We start from the raw sequence: 15,514 nt of genomic DNA on the forward strand, positions 1-15,514 counted from the left end.
TAAGAAAAGCTGTAGTGTTCTAAATACTTCAGCATTTTCATTTGTTTCAACGGATTAAAAAAAATAACTTAAAATAATCCTTAGAGGTTATAATTTAACTTCTTCCCATACTCCATTCAGTCTCCTTGACTATTCACAACAGTCTCAACAGCATCATTTAGCAACACAACTGTCCTAAAATAATAGAGAATTTAATTATATTTTGCATTTCAAAGCACTTTCTACACAGAAAACAATTTTGTGCAACTTATATGAGTATTCTAAGATAAAAGAATAGCCAAAGGTTATATGTAAATTACTAATTATCTAAAGGAAGCAAAACAGATTTACTGCTCACTTTATGTTAGCACATCTGCCAGGCAAAATAGGATTCTGAAAGTAATAATATATTCTCCAGTTTTGTGAGATGAATGTTTCACACTGATGATGTAATGAAAATCCTCCTTCTGGGAATGGCAGATATCTCGTATTTGGATCAAAAACTTTGGGTTTTATATGTTTTTAATAGTCAAAGACAGTTTCAACTGTGAACTGTGCTGGATTCCACTTAAGAAGGAACTTAAACACATATGTTAGCATTTTTATGGAAGAAGTTAAAAAAAACTAGACCTTCATGTTTATGGAAATTAATGCTACTTTATAATAATAACTTGGCATTTTCAAGAAAAAACATTTGCACTAATAGAAACATTTGATAGAGAACAGTAATTAACCATGAAGATGATCAAAGAAGGTTTCCAAATGATATGACGACTATTCAGGTTTTCAATTGCACATATTTTGCAAATCTTGACTACTGTTAACTTAATTTTGAAATTCTGGTCATTTGAGCTATTAGTAACTGAAGAGTCAGTGATGCAAAGTCGTTAGAACCAAATAAGGCAAAATAGTAAATTCTGCTTCTAAAGTCCCAGAGTGGAAGTCCAAGGCCTGAAAGGCATAAGTTAGTACCATACTTTAACAACAAAATAAGATTTTAAAAACATCTATAAATAAGTAATATAATGACCTTACCAGTATATCATCTATCGATATCAACTTATGAAGTATGCAAACACGCATAAACAAACACACACTACGTAAAAGAGTTATCAGTATGTTAATTTAAACCTATAGGGCTTTCCCATGGCCTCCTGTGTCCTGAGTCACTTCCTGAAGTGCTGACTTCCCTGTACCACTGTTATAAATCTTAGTAAGTCCCATAAAGTTATGAAGAGCTACTTCTAAATAATATGAGTTGAGAACTGTCTCCAAATCACACAGAAGGTCAGTAATTCTTATGAAACTCTATAAAAAACACCTCAGCACGGGGTTTGCCATGAGATCCTGTCACTTAGTAATGTCAGAAGGTCTACATGGTCTAAGCAGCACAAACACAAACTCCTGAGCCCAACTGGGACAAGAACACCAATCATGCTAAAGTGAACAGGGAACGATCACCAGGTATTAACTCTACATAAAGGACAACTATGAAAAGTGGAGAGCAGGAGAGCCTTGCCCCAGGGAAGAACACATCAATTGGTCTTCTGATACCAAATGGGAGCCCAGAAAACATACAAACAAGTATCATTATACAGACTGAGCAGAGGGTATTTATGTCTTGAGGAATATATATGTGTATACACACATATGCATGCAACAAGAAATGAAAAAGAGGCCATAAATTTGAAAGAGAGCAATGAGGGGTATATAGGAAGATTTTGGAGGAAGAAAAGGGAAGGAGGAAATGATGTAACTGTATTATGATCTCAAAATATAAAATAACTAAAAAAATATATGTTATACTTAACAGCAATAAATAATAGAAATAATGGTAACAAAAAGACAAATATTTAAGCTCATCAACTCATGTAAATGTTATTTTAATATGGTAACTAATTTAAAATTACAAAAATTTATTACATTTTAAAGATTTTTTTCTGTTAAATGGGTAATAGAGACTATGATGTCATTTATGGGAAAAATATAGAAAAAATAATGTATGCTGACATGGCTTGTATATGCATGTAATAATGTTAGAAGAACACAGCAAGAAAAATAAAGCCGATTGGTTAGTTGCATGGAAAAAATCAAGGAGCTGGACAAGAATGTAATTTTGAATTCTGAAGCAAAAAGATATGTTACCTGTTATAATTTATATGAAAACAAGAAAGAGATACAAAATGTTAAATTTATGTTAGCTCATCTGCTAGGCAAATAATGATTCTCCAAGTAATAACAAACAGTTCATCATTGGAACGAAGCTCCTTTCTGAAGGCGAAACGCCTGTGTTTGCTTCTGATAAAAAGAAAAATTACCTCTAAACATTCTCTATTTCTAGAAAAAAACTTCATGATACCAATTTGCCAAAGAAATGGGAAACTATGTCTATAAAAGGAGCTCTAAGAGGAAGAGATCATTCTCATGCCTACCTATTCTGAATAAGAAGAAACTGTCCACCACTGACTTGGCTGTGGAATAAACTCAAGTTTGGATTGCTGCCCATGTGCAAAGGTGGAGTTAAAACGGAATAATGTGTTTCATACATAAAATAATCAATATGTAATAGTTTCATTTTCAAAACTAGAATCATGAGTGAAGCTAATCCCATGTTCATTTGATACAATGTAAAGAATGTGTTGCATAAATATAATTAAAGGCCAATTCATGGCATTAAATGACAAGGGATTAAATCACATTATAATTACAGGAGCCTCAAAGAAACTGAAAAGAAATGAAGATCACACTCAGCACTACTAAAGGTATTTTCTAGATAAAGGCATCATTTATCTTAGGGCTGTGATGCCTGGAGATGAGGGATGTGCTCCACAGGAGACCCAAAATCAAACACAGAAGGTTTTCTTTCTAATCATTGGTTTTTAAACCACTGCTAGAGACTGAGTTTGTGCACAATGTCAGAATCATTCAGTGTATTAACTGTCTCCATGTTACAAATAATGCAACTGAGTTACTGTGAAAGCAACACTATAGAATTTGATAATAATAGAAAGCAAATTTATTCTAAATTAAGTATGAAATAAGGAATTAAGATAGTTTTATCCTGCCATGCAGTTACTTAGTCCTGGACAATGCATAATCAGCCTACATAAAATTATCATACTAGAAGCTTTTTCCCTCGTTAGAACCAGATGGATAGACTCGGAATATTCACAAGTGGAAACATTTAGCTTAGGAAACAAAGCACCCATAAAGTCTGTGCTGGGTTAAACATGCACACTTATGGCCAAATGTTATACCAGCAACAAAGAATTCTACAAGTGTAATGGTACCATGCAGGAGGATACTCAACACATGTGTGAGTATTTGTCTCAATTGTAACTTTAGCACTGTGGTCACATTCTTTGATTAAGCATCAATTTACAAAATATGGACAAAGTTAATACACTGGAAGCATTATCACTTTAACAGTCAACTTTTATTCTATCGACAACAATGTCAAAACTCAAACTCTTTTCATATCACTATATAATAATTCATGTAATATATTACAATATAAGAACACTACATAGGCTTAAAAATGAACATAATTTAGAAATATATGTATATAAACATTCATGTATTCAACAACAATTAATGAAAAAAGAGGCCATAAATTTGAGAGAACAAGGAAGAATTATAAGGGATTGCTTGGAGGGAGAAATGTAATTATACTATAATCTCAAAATTTAAAAAAAATGTAAAAATAAAAATAAATAAATAGTAAACACACACAACAGGTACAAGTCTGCTTTTTTATACTACCTAGAAGAACCATCCACAGATGACACCTCCCACAGTGAACTGGGCTCTTCCCCTAAATCATTAATTACAAAAATGTACCACAGGCTTGTCCACAAGACAATGTGCCTGGGGCATTTTTTCAACTGAGGTTTCCTCTCCAAAATGACTGCCCATGTCAAGTTGGTAAAAACTAGGTGGCATTAAGGTGCTTGTCTTGCAATCCTGGTGACCTGAGCTCCATCTCTGAAACCCAGGAAAATGTGGAAGGAGAGAAAAATCTCCACAAAGTTGTTCTATGACTTCAACACATAGGTCATGACATACAAACATGTCCGCTCATTCTCTCTCTCTCTCTCTCTCTCTCTCTCTCTCTCTCTCTCTCTCTCTCTGTCTGTCTGTCTCAAAATAACAAAATATTTAAAAACTTTGAAGAAAATCACTGTTGGGAAGAGGTACAAAAAAAGAAAAGAGTCCAAGATGTGCAGGAGCTTCTATCATGACAGTAATATGTAATTTAATACCTAATATTCTTTGTATTACATAGACAACAATAAACACAACTCATACTCACCAAAGTTGGATACATTTCAAAGAGATGCACCAGATAAACACTTGGCATTGATTAACTCTATAGCACAACCCTTTAAAAGTTGGCCCTAACAATACCTGACACTTTTTAACAAATTTTTTTTTTTTTTTTTGGTTTTTCGAGACAGGGTTTCTCTGTGCAGCTTTGCGCCTTTCCTGCTTTTTAACAAATTTTAATCTCTCTCAACTAGGATGTTTTACAACAGAGAGAACTATAACCACTGCTGATAGGATGACAGTTCTGATGTGTGCGTCACTGCACCCATGAATGTAAACAATGTTATCTTCGTCGGTGACATTATGTGAAATAAAATCTTTTCAACTATTGAAAAACCATTTATATCCTCAGTGTCTGTAATACTGGTGTTATATTTAGGAAGTGGTCTCCTGTGCCTATGCGTTCCTGAAACTGAGAAGCTTCTGTAAGGTAAAGGACACAGTAAATAAGACAAAACGACAGTCTACAGAATGGGAAAAGATTTTCACCAAGCCCACATCTGACAGAGGGCTAATCTCCAAAATATATAAAGAACTCAAAAAACTGGTTATCAAAATAACAAACAATCCAATTAAAAATGGACTATATAGCTAAACAGAGAATTCTCAAAGAAAGAATTTCCAATGGACAAAAGACATTTAAGGAATTGCTCAGCATCCTTAATTATCAGGGAGATGCAAATCAAAACTACTCTGAGATATCATCTTACACCTGTCAAAATGGCTAAGATCAAAAGCACTGAAGACAGCTTATGTTGGAGAGGATGTGGAACAAGGGGAACACTCCTCCACTGTTGGTGGGAGTGCAAACTGGTGCCACTTTGGAAATCAGTATGGCAGTTTCTCAGAACATTGGGAATCAATTTATCTCAAGACCCAGCTATACCACTCTTGGGCACATACCCAAGGAATACTCAATCATACCACAAGAACACATAATACTCAACTACGTTCATAGCAGCATTATTGATAATAGCCAGAACCTGGAAACAACCTAGATGCCCCTCAACTGAAGAATGGATTAAGAAAATGTGGTACATTTACACAATGAAGTACTACTCAGCAGAGAAAAACAATGACATCATGAAACTTGCAAGCAAATAGATGGAACTAGAAAATGTCATCCTGAGTGAGGTAACCCAGACTCAGAAGGACAAACATGGTATGTACCCACTCATAAGTGGATCCTAGATATAAAGCAAAGGGTAATCAGGCAACAACCCACAATTCCAGAGAAGCTAACTAACAAGGAGGTTCCAAAGAGGGATGCATGGACCACCCTGGAAAGGGGAAACAGATGAGCTCTCCATGAGTGAACTGTGGATGAGGAATGGGCAATGGAGGACAGGGGATAGAGGATGACAGCATAAGGGAATGGAGTAGTTGAACTGGAACAAGGAGGGAAGGGGATGCAATGAAAGAGATACCATGATAGAGAGAGACATCATGGGGACAGAGAAAAACCTGGTGCTAGGGAAGCTGCCAGGAATCTCCAAGGATGACCCCAGCCTGGGCTACTAGCAATAGTGGAGAGGGTGCCTGAACTGAACGGGCGTGCCCCAGAGATCAGACTGGTGAATACCCTAACCATCATCATAGAATTTTCTCCAATGACTGATGGATGCAGATGAAGAGATCCACAGCCAATCACTAGACAGAGCTCCAGGAGTCCAGTCAAAGAGAGAGAAGAGGGATTCTATGAGCAAGTGCATCAGGATCATGATGGGGAAACATACGGGGACGACCAAACCAAACTAGAGGGAACTCATGAAAGTTGGATCAATGGCTGTGGAGCCTACATGGGACTGGACTAGGCCCTTTGCAAGGTGAGACAGTTGTGCAGCTTGATCTGCTTGGGAGGCCCCCTGGCGGTAGGATCAGAATCCATCTCTGGTGCATGAGTGAGCTTTGTGGAGCCCACTACCTATGATGGGACAATTTGTGCAGCCTTGAGGCAGGGGGAAGGGCTTGGACTTGCCACTACTGAATGTGCCTCCACATGGGAGGCCTTGCCCTCTTGTGGAAGGGAGTGGGGAATGGGTTGGGAGAGGAGGCTGGGGGGATATGAGGAGGGAAGAGGGGGATCTTTGATTGGTGTGCAAAATGAATGAAAAAAAATTCTTAAGAAAAAGAAAAATGATTTATGAAAACATAGATTATTAAGTTTAAAAATTTTTAGAAGTACAATAAGTAATTTAATTTGTTTCTATTTTCTTTGTATAAATATGAATTTTACATGGTTAAGTCAGTCTTTAAATAATCCTATGAAAGGTATTTCAAAAAATATAGAATAAACATTCTCAGTGGTGAGGGAGTACTGTGCTGGAACTAAGCAAGCATTGCTCCTCCTTCCTATGTGTTACATCAAATAAGGATTGATCATGTCTTCATATTACAGAATCTGCAGTATATTCCAACCATAACAAACAGGTGCATAGGGTACATTATAAATGGTCAACTACGAATCAAACCTGCTTTCATGAAGTCATCTTTGGAATTCTATATACAGTTCATTGAGCTTGGATTTTGGAATCTGACAGACTTGACTTTGAATTTTAGCTTCTCCAGATAACATGTGCAAGCACTCCCCTCTAGAGTCCATAAGTAGGAAAAAGCAAGCACTTATCTCTTAGGATAAAGATAAGCGAAGTCTTAACTTTTACATTCTTCTTTCTTGTCTCTAATTTAAGTATTTGTTTGTGACTGGTTGTAGATGTAACCAACCGTCTTATTAAATAAGAAACACAGAACCAATGCAAAGAAGAAAGCCAAGAGATCAGAGCTAAGAGCCTTACCCGCCTGGTGCAGCTAGCCTCTTCAGCCAAGAGAGACCTACTTCCTGTGTGTTTGTCTTTATATAGACTTTCTGTTCTGCCTTCTCATTGGTTGTAAACCCAACCACATGACCGCCTCGTCACTGCCTGTCTGTACAGACCTCCAGATCTTCTATGGTTGGTATTGAGATTAAAGGCGTGTGTCTCCAATGCTGGCTGTATCCTTGACCACACAGAGATCTACCTAGCTCTGCCTGCCAAGTGCTGGGATTAAAGGCGTGCACCACGATCGCCCAGCTCTGCTATGGCTTGCTATTAGCTCTGACCCCCAGGCAACTTTATTTATTAACATACAAATAAAATCACATTTCAGTACAAATAAAATATCACCATATTTCCCCTTTTCTATTTTAATAAAAAGGAAAAAGGTTATAAGTAACATAAGAAAAACTATATACAAAAGTACAATAACTATATACAATATATACAAGTAATAAATACCTAAACAATGTCTTGTCCATTTGTATTTGACAAATTCAGAGAAAATAATTCCATTATCTATCCTATTTTGGTAAGTCCAAAATGTATCAAATTTACTTTGTATCCTAACTAGTCTTCAACTATAACTATCACCATAACTGGTAGTGCCCACTTCCATGCACATAATGCCATTCCCAGAAGCACAAGTTATCAGAAAGAGCATGCTGTATATGTCCCAGATAAAGACAGTTTTAAGATGCACAACTTTCTGAGGCTAAGATTTAGTCTGACTGATTCACTTGTTTTCTGAATAGACTTGGAACAATACTTCAGGAAGTCCCTGGAAGAAAGAACAGCATGTTTCATATTAACACATCTGTACTTCATTCTGTTTTCAGCTACAAACATCCCAAAGTAAGGAGGCAGAACATACTTCAAGAACCTTTTGAAATAATATGAAATTGTGTTCATATGCAAAAGGCCTCTATTCACATCTTTCAATGAGTTTACTTTGAAGAACTAGGCAGTTATATATATGTAGAATATATTATTTAAAATCTAATTACTAGATTAAAGAAGGTTTCTTTATACCGAAAAGATGATATACGTAGTTCACATGTTGTAATTGCTGCCCAAGCACACCTCTCCCTTGTTTGAAAAGCAAATCACGACCTGATGATAGAGTATTGTATTTTTTTCTGTCACTCTAAGCCCAGACTTTAGAGGGAGAGTCTCTTCTCTGCTCCAGAGTGAACATCTGCATCAAAACTGGAGATGATAAATCAAGCAAACAAAGCCTGGGAACAACAACAGTGGCCAAGCTGCCAAGACATCCACAGTAAAATGACACAGAGCCCATTCAAGAGGGGGAAATCCATGTCTGATACTGTAAAGTTAGGTGAGAACTTGACCTGGAGATGCCTGAGATGATAGAAGAGAATCTACTTCTGTCATTTTCCTAAATTAACATAGCTGCCAACTATATTCTCAATATTTTCCTTGTATCCACAGGGAATTGATATATTAAGTCCCCATCAAAGTTCTTTCTGCAGAAGACAGGGGCTACTACAGAGATTCACAATGGTCAAAATTTAAAGAAGTCTAATGACGGGGTGCTCGGCACAAATCCAGCCATTTAAAGCCGGAAAACATCAAGAGTAGGGGATGGGGTGGGGGCTTTTAAGAGCCAGAGGACGGGAATGGCCTACACAAGGTAGTTTCTTCTAGACGTGATAGTGTGCCACACCTACGAACTCTCAACAATAGGGCTGCTTAAAAAACCACTCCAGGAGACAGGACAATGAGGATGGGTGAAAATTCCTCATCTGCACCCTTCAATGAAGGGCTCTACAGAGTCAGTGGCTGCTGAAGGAGGAAGTGTTATCTACAAGGAAAGGCACCTGATAGGTTTCCCAATCCTAAGTGATCAGTCCTACACACATGTACATACAGGCAAAATTAACAGAATTCAGTAGGGTGTGTGTGTGCATGAATGCAACACAGGAAGAGCTGGAAAGATGGGGAGGGTGGAAATGATGTAAATACAGTGTACTCATTTATGAAATTGTTGATTAATTAATGTTTTTAAATTTTAGATAAACAATAAAATTTGGGAGAATAAAGACTTAAGCATGTACCAATACATTTGTGTACAGATGCTTGTCTGAATACATAAAAAGAGAAAGTTACTATCACTGGCAATTTCTTAAGCTACCTAAATAATTGGGCCCAAACAATGATAATACCCAACATTTTTAAAAACTATATTTCAGGAAATAATTTTCATATTTTATATTTTATTTAAAATCACTGCAAGTGTTTGCATGTTGATTCTACATACATTTATCCAATACTTCACATTCCTAATTCACTTCCATTACTAATCTCACTTCCAAAAATTTTTCATAGATGATACCTTACCCCTAGGGGTAACACAATAATCCAGGAGTTTCCTGAGTATTGTGTGTTTATATGTAATGTGTTGGATGTTGTTTAAAGATGGAGTATTGTCTCAAAACTTTAGCCTATGACCTTTCTGTTGTCATTAGTATTTATCAATCAGTCTGCAATACAGCAAGAAAAACACTTAAACTCAAAGCTCTTGCACATAAGTTTTAGTTTATCATTTTCAATTAAAACTCAAGGCTAATGACAATAAATCCAAGTCTAGATTTTATGCTGCACGACTCCAAAATGTATGGCTAAGTTCATAGGACGTCTCTTTATGCCAGGTTTTTTATCTTACTTATTTTTAAGCACAAGAGGAGCACAACACTCTAGAAAGGTCTTGTTAAATACTGTGGTTAAATTCTATATTAATATTTTTGAAAATCTAAAGAACTGGAAATTTAACTGAATTTATAAAGGAAATGAACTCATCATCTAAAGACTCCTGGATAACATGAAGCTGAGTAAGAATGAGGCTCCCCTTACTAAGGAATGTGGATTTTCCTGTTAAGACTCTCACTAAGACACACTCCAACTAAATCATTCAAGACATGGAAAAATAGAAAGTTTCCAAGTAGAAAATACTTCATTTCTTTTAACTATTAAATAGTCATAGTATTTTTGTTAGTCAAATAAATGATTATAATAAAAAGTTAGAACATCTTGATTTGTCTATGTCTTAAGATAAGTATGAAACTTTCAAACTCAGAGCTGAATGGCTCAGTGGTTAGCATTTGTTATTCTTCTTGGCCTGGGTTCAATCCCCAGGACCCACATGGCAGCTCATAACTATCTGGAACTTCAGGTTCAGAGTGTCAGACACCTTCTTCTGAACAGTGGACACCAGGCATTCATGTGGTGCACAGACATGCATGCAGATGAAACACTCACACACATTTAAAAACATTCAAACTCCAATATTAAAATGAAGACACTCAAAACAGCAACTTGTCAAGTCATTTTTTAGCACACATCTGGTGTAAACAAATATTTTTTGTAATATAATGACCAGTTAAACTAGAATGTATCCTTGAAGCTAAATGTTTTCAATACCTGTGTAAAAAAGAATAAGCAGTGATAACACATTCGCCTTCCAGTGTGTTAATTTCCACTAAACAATATCCACCTATTGTTTCCATTCATTAGCATAGTCTGAAAGAAAGTTTTCATATTATGTGGAAGGTAAGTTACCATAGAAACCAAGTTGAAGAGGTAATATCAAAATTGAAGTCTTTATAGATTTTTAAGAGCCCTTAAATTCTTAGGGGTCTTACTCAATAGGAGCAATAATCATGTGTCTGTTATTAAAATTATATTATAAAAATTATAGTCACGATTAAGAGAAACCAAGGTGTCAAAGAATAAGAAATAATATGCTTGTGGTAAAACCCAATACATGATTTTTCAAGTTATTCTCTGTAGCTGAAGTTTTCTCTAGTCCTGCCCGGGCCTTGCAGCCGCTCAGACCCAAGTAAACACACAGAGGCTCATATTAATTAAAACTGTATGGCCTAATGGCTCAGGCTTCTTGCTAGCTAGATCATATGTCTTAAATTAACCCATTTCTATCAATTTATACCTTGCCACACAGCTCGTGGCTTACCGATATCTTTACATCCTGCTTCTCATGGCAGAGGCTGGCAGCCTCTGCTGACTCAGCCTTCCACTTCCCAGAATTCTCCTTGTCTGTTTATCCCGCCTATACTTCTTGCCTGGCTACTGGCCAATCAGCATTTTATTTATCAACCAATCAGAGCAACACATTCACAGCATACAGAACATCCCACAGTAATTCTCATTCTAAACAGTCCTTATATTTGGAAAAGTACAACTTTATAAAACAATCACAAAAATTCTAATGAAAAAATATCATTGCAGATAAACCAACATTCTGGCCATCACAGCTGACCCCAAATGTAACAATAATTAGTAGCTCTGTGTTTCTGAGAGAGAGAATCAGACCCATGTAAACAATATGAATGAGGGCCTCACACTGAGGGCACATAAGAGTCTTAGCCAGCGCTGAGTTAGAAGTGAAGGACAGGAGACCTGCCTCTGCTCACCTACTGTCTGAAATACAATTATCACTGTGAGCACATGATGACTTGAAAGCGTTTGGAGATCAGAAAACAAAGACAGCGAGTCACCTTTCCTTTATTACCTAATGACATCGCTAGTGTCGCTGGACTCTCCAGGCTTTACGAAAACAAACATAAATATAAATAATTCTTCAATAAAATAAAAATCATTGTCTAAATTGGTCTCCAATAGTCAACCAAGATAATATCATGTTTACTGTGGACATTAACATATGACATTTTCCTACAACATTTAATGTCTTTCATTTAAAGGTATTTAGTAAAACTGAACGGAAGAAAAATCCACAACATATATGAACACCCATGCAATACGGCTTACCAGGTTCTCACCCCGGTAAAGTCTGTCTGGGCTGAGGTGAGCAAATCACATTTATGACAGAAAAGTCTACCTCCCTGTCCTTTAAAGACAAAGACTTCACACCGAGAGGAAAAAACAGCCATAACAACATGCTTTCATGTACTGCAGTACCTAATAATCATATTGTAGCTCCTCAGCTCCTCACTGGTTTTTTCTAATACTTTCCATGTCCACAGATTATTTTGGAAGGTTTTAACATACAATCAAAATGTAAGTTTGTTTTAAAACTTGTAAAATGAAACAACAATATAGCATTACTACTCTGAGGTGACAGAATATTAAACAAAATCCATTTGTCATTTAAAGAGGGAACGTAGATATATAAATAATTGTTTTTTTCAAAGAGTAAATATATGTTTTATTTTCACATAGTAAATAATTGTACTGATTCTAAGCTTACGTAATATAAGTGATGAATCCTAAATATAAATTCAAACTGAGCTTAGTTAAATGTCACAAGCTCTTTATAGTGATAAGGAAATTCAACAGCACATACTAACGGTCAGATGCAGCAAACAGTAGAGGGCCTGTGCATCTCTGCACAGCACTGCAGCTGCAGAGCTGAGCTTTGTACACTCTTGAGAACAGATATCTAAACACTCCTCTTCAGAATGCAGCACAGAAGCCACTCCTGGGTCATTTGTTTCCTAACGGTTAGGGAAATATAGTCACCAGCTCTATTCCATTGCCAGTGGCCTTCCCATTGACTGCCTACCATCATGATTTATGGCTCGACTTCTTATACTACACTATACTCTGCCAGGAACAGAGACCATTAGAATCGACATAGAATTTCACGTATGTGTGTATTTATTAAGCTCCTTACCAAGATTACTCTCTTATCATGGAACTCCATCATGTCAAAACTCATTGATGCTGTACTGGCCATATATTGAATCACAGATGAACACAAGACTAAGATAAACAGAAACTCGGAGAGGGGAACTTCAATTTCCAAGTACCTTAAAGCAGGCACTGGGTTTTGAAAATATAGGTAACTTGTAAATGTGAGTCATATTAACTCATTCTATAGCTTCAAGTACTCTAGGCTGTTTCAATTAGCTTGAAATATTTTCTTATATGTGGAATTCCATAGGCACATAAAATGCAGGGAAATGTGCAGCAAATAATTTGCCAGTGATGCTAATTTTAGAATAATAACATTAATAGAACATAATTTCCAATCAGTAAATGGAAACTAAGAGTTTTTATTATATAAGCTATAGAGCAATAAATCTAGCTATTTTGTTCATCAGTTGAGCATGTTTCTTGCTTCTTTCCACTAACCAATGTATCAAAAGACAAGAAACTATGTTTTCTAGTGTGCTTACATCCTAAGATGCAACTTCGTGAAAGTATAACCCTTCTTCAACCAATATTAGAATTATAAGGAACATCATGACTGATTCTGACACAGAAGTGCATCAAACTGACCTGCTTCTTTTAGACATAACTAGGTAATCAGATGATCAAGAAATGGCAGAAATGGAATCACTCTTCCCCCACAGAAACACTGCTATAGTAATAGATATCTTCCCTAAAGCAAAAAGAGATGAATATAATCGGAACTGTCTTAACCTCAACAGATCCACTGCTATAAAGCAGCATTTCTACACATAACTAAACGTCAAAGTAAAGGTTTACTGACTACTTAACAAAATTAATATCAAATGGTTGTGGTTGTCAACTCTGAAAATTTTTTTTGTTTGGTTTTTGTTTTGTTTTATTTTGTTTTTTTGAGACAGGATTTCTCTGTGTAACAGCCCTGACTGTATGGGAACGTGCTCTGTAGCCCAGGCTGGCCTCGAACTCACAAGAGATCTGCCTGCCTCTGCCTCCTAAGTGCTTGTATTAAAGGTGTGAGCCATCACCACTACCCAGCTCAACTCTGAAATTTTAAAAATAGAAAACTTCTCAATGTTAATGTGTAAAATTTATTTGATAACTCTGTACTTTGAAAGAGCATATGTATGAGTTAGCAGAGATCCATGATTGCTCAAACCCTCACAGAGATTAGATAATGTGACTGCTACCTCTCTCCGTCGAGAAGCCCAGCAAGTCTGTTTGATCTTCCAAACCACAGCAGCCACCAGCAGTAAGGATAAAAAACAACTAGAAAATAAAGCACAGATAATTGTGTTCAAAATACACTTGAAATATGCAGTAAAGGAAAATAACAAGGTAAATTAAAATATAGAGAAGAAATTGTCATGATAAATATTTTGAAAGAATTTCTTCATAATCAACTCACTTGTTTCTTTGTGAATTGTTTTTTTTTTCCTGGTTTGTACACCAATAAAATCACTCAGGATAACAATGATTAATATCTATATAAGGTACAACATTTTAGAGGACACATTCCACAAACTGTTTCAACTGAACTTTGCCTGTAATTTAACTAAACATTCTTTATCCTATCAACAGACTCATTTCTCATTTGATAATGGGAACTATTCATTCTCTGAAATTTCCTAAGTAATTTTGTTTTCTTTCATCCTTTTTGACCCACTGTAAATGATATCTGAACACCAGTGATGGAAGAGGAAAGCCAACTCTTGAGAGTTATCCCTGCTGTCACATGTGACTGAGCCATGTAGGCCCCCCTCCCACAAAAGAAAAATGAGTAAGTGGATGTTTCTTAAAACTAATGTATCATTTTGAAGAAAAAACTAATATGTCAGTTTGGAGAATGCACTTCTCTTTTTCTCAAAAATAGATTTCCGTTCTTGGTGGGAAGACATTTTTCATAATTAGTGTATGACCCTGTGCTTAACCACAATCCTGGCAGAGACAGCGGGCGTTTGGGAGAGACAAACAGAGGATTAATTCTGCAAATCTTTATCTTTAGTACTGCCAAAATTATAGCATCTTATCATTAAAAAGGATTTCGGAGATTATTTAGTTCAAAATCCTGTCTAGAAAAGAAATCCCTGGTAAACTCTGAGAGTGACGAAGTATGCAATTTACCTAATTAAACAATTGTCTGGGAAACAAGTCAATGCTTTCCACTTTTAGTTAACTCATACTATGAAAACATACTCATTTCAGCCACTTAATACCAATTCTATTCTAGATAAACCTGAATCCGTGTGCTATATTCTGAAATTTCGCATTTATCCGAAAAGGCCTCCCTGGTACCCTCTGGCTGAGCAGTTCCCAACCAGGCATGCTTTACCCTCAAGGAGACATTTTTAAGTGTCTAGAGGCATTTTTATTGTCACCACTTGATTGACAATGTGGGATGTTGCCTAACCCTCTAAAATATACAACATACATATGCACACACACACACACACACACACACACACACACACACACACACACACACCAGATTTTATATGCACATTTTTATATGCACAGACTGCCAAAGTTGTCTGAGTTAAGAAGCTCTGTCTCAATCTCAATTACTTCCATAGAAACTACATTTCTCATGCTACTCTCAGGTTAGTAGTATAAATATTAACAGTGTTGAAAATTGGTACTTTAGCATCTGAGCGTCCATTTTAATTTCATAAGATCATTATACCTTTAAATTTTTTAGCACAAAAGCT

The 15,514-nt window shown here is 36.2% G+C and overlaps 1 protein-coding gene across 8 annotated transcripts in view; it reads right to left on the reverse strand.

Annotated features, from left to right (window-relative positions):
- The window catches only part of Atrnl1 (attractin like 1), a 604,076-nt gene that overhangs the window by 366,772 nt on the left and 221,790 nt on the right, over nucleotides 1-15,514 (reverse strand). For 6 of the 8 annotated variants that reach the window (XM_052714295.1, XM_052714293.1, XM_052714291.1 and 3 more), the window contains one exon: nucleotides 13,997-14,075. The exons of 1 other annotated variant lie outside the window; for it this stretch is intronic. In XM_052714295.1, coding sequence (XP_052570255.1) covers nucleotides 13,997-14,075 — 79 coding nt within the window. Of the gene's footprint in view, nucleotides 1-7,057; nucleotides 7,900-13,996; nucleotides 14,076-15,514 lie in introns of those variants that run through there. One more of the 8 variants, XM_052714296.1, reaches the window with a different exon arrangement.

Source organism: Peromyscus californicus, unplaced genomic scaffold (genome assembly GCF_007827085.1).
Source record: "Peromyscus californicus insignis strain IS unplaced genomic scaffold, ASM782708v3 Scaffold_4__1_contigs__length_199733344, whole genome shotgun sequence".
NCBI lineage: Eukaryota > Metazoa > Chordata > Mammalia > Rodentia > Cricetidae > Peromyscus > Peromyscus californicus.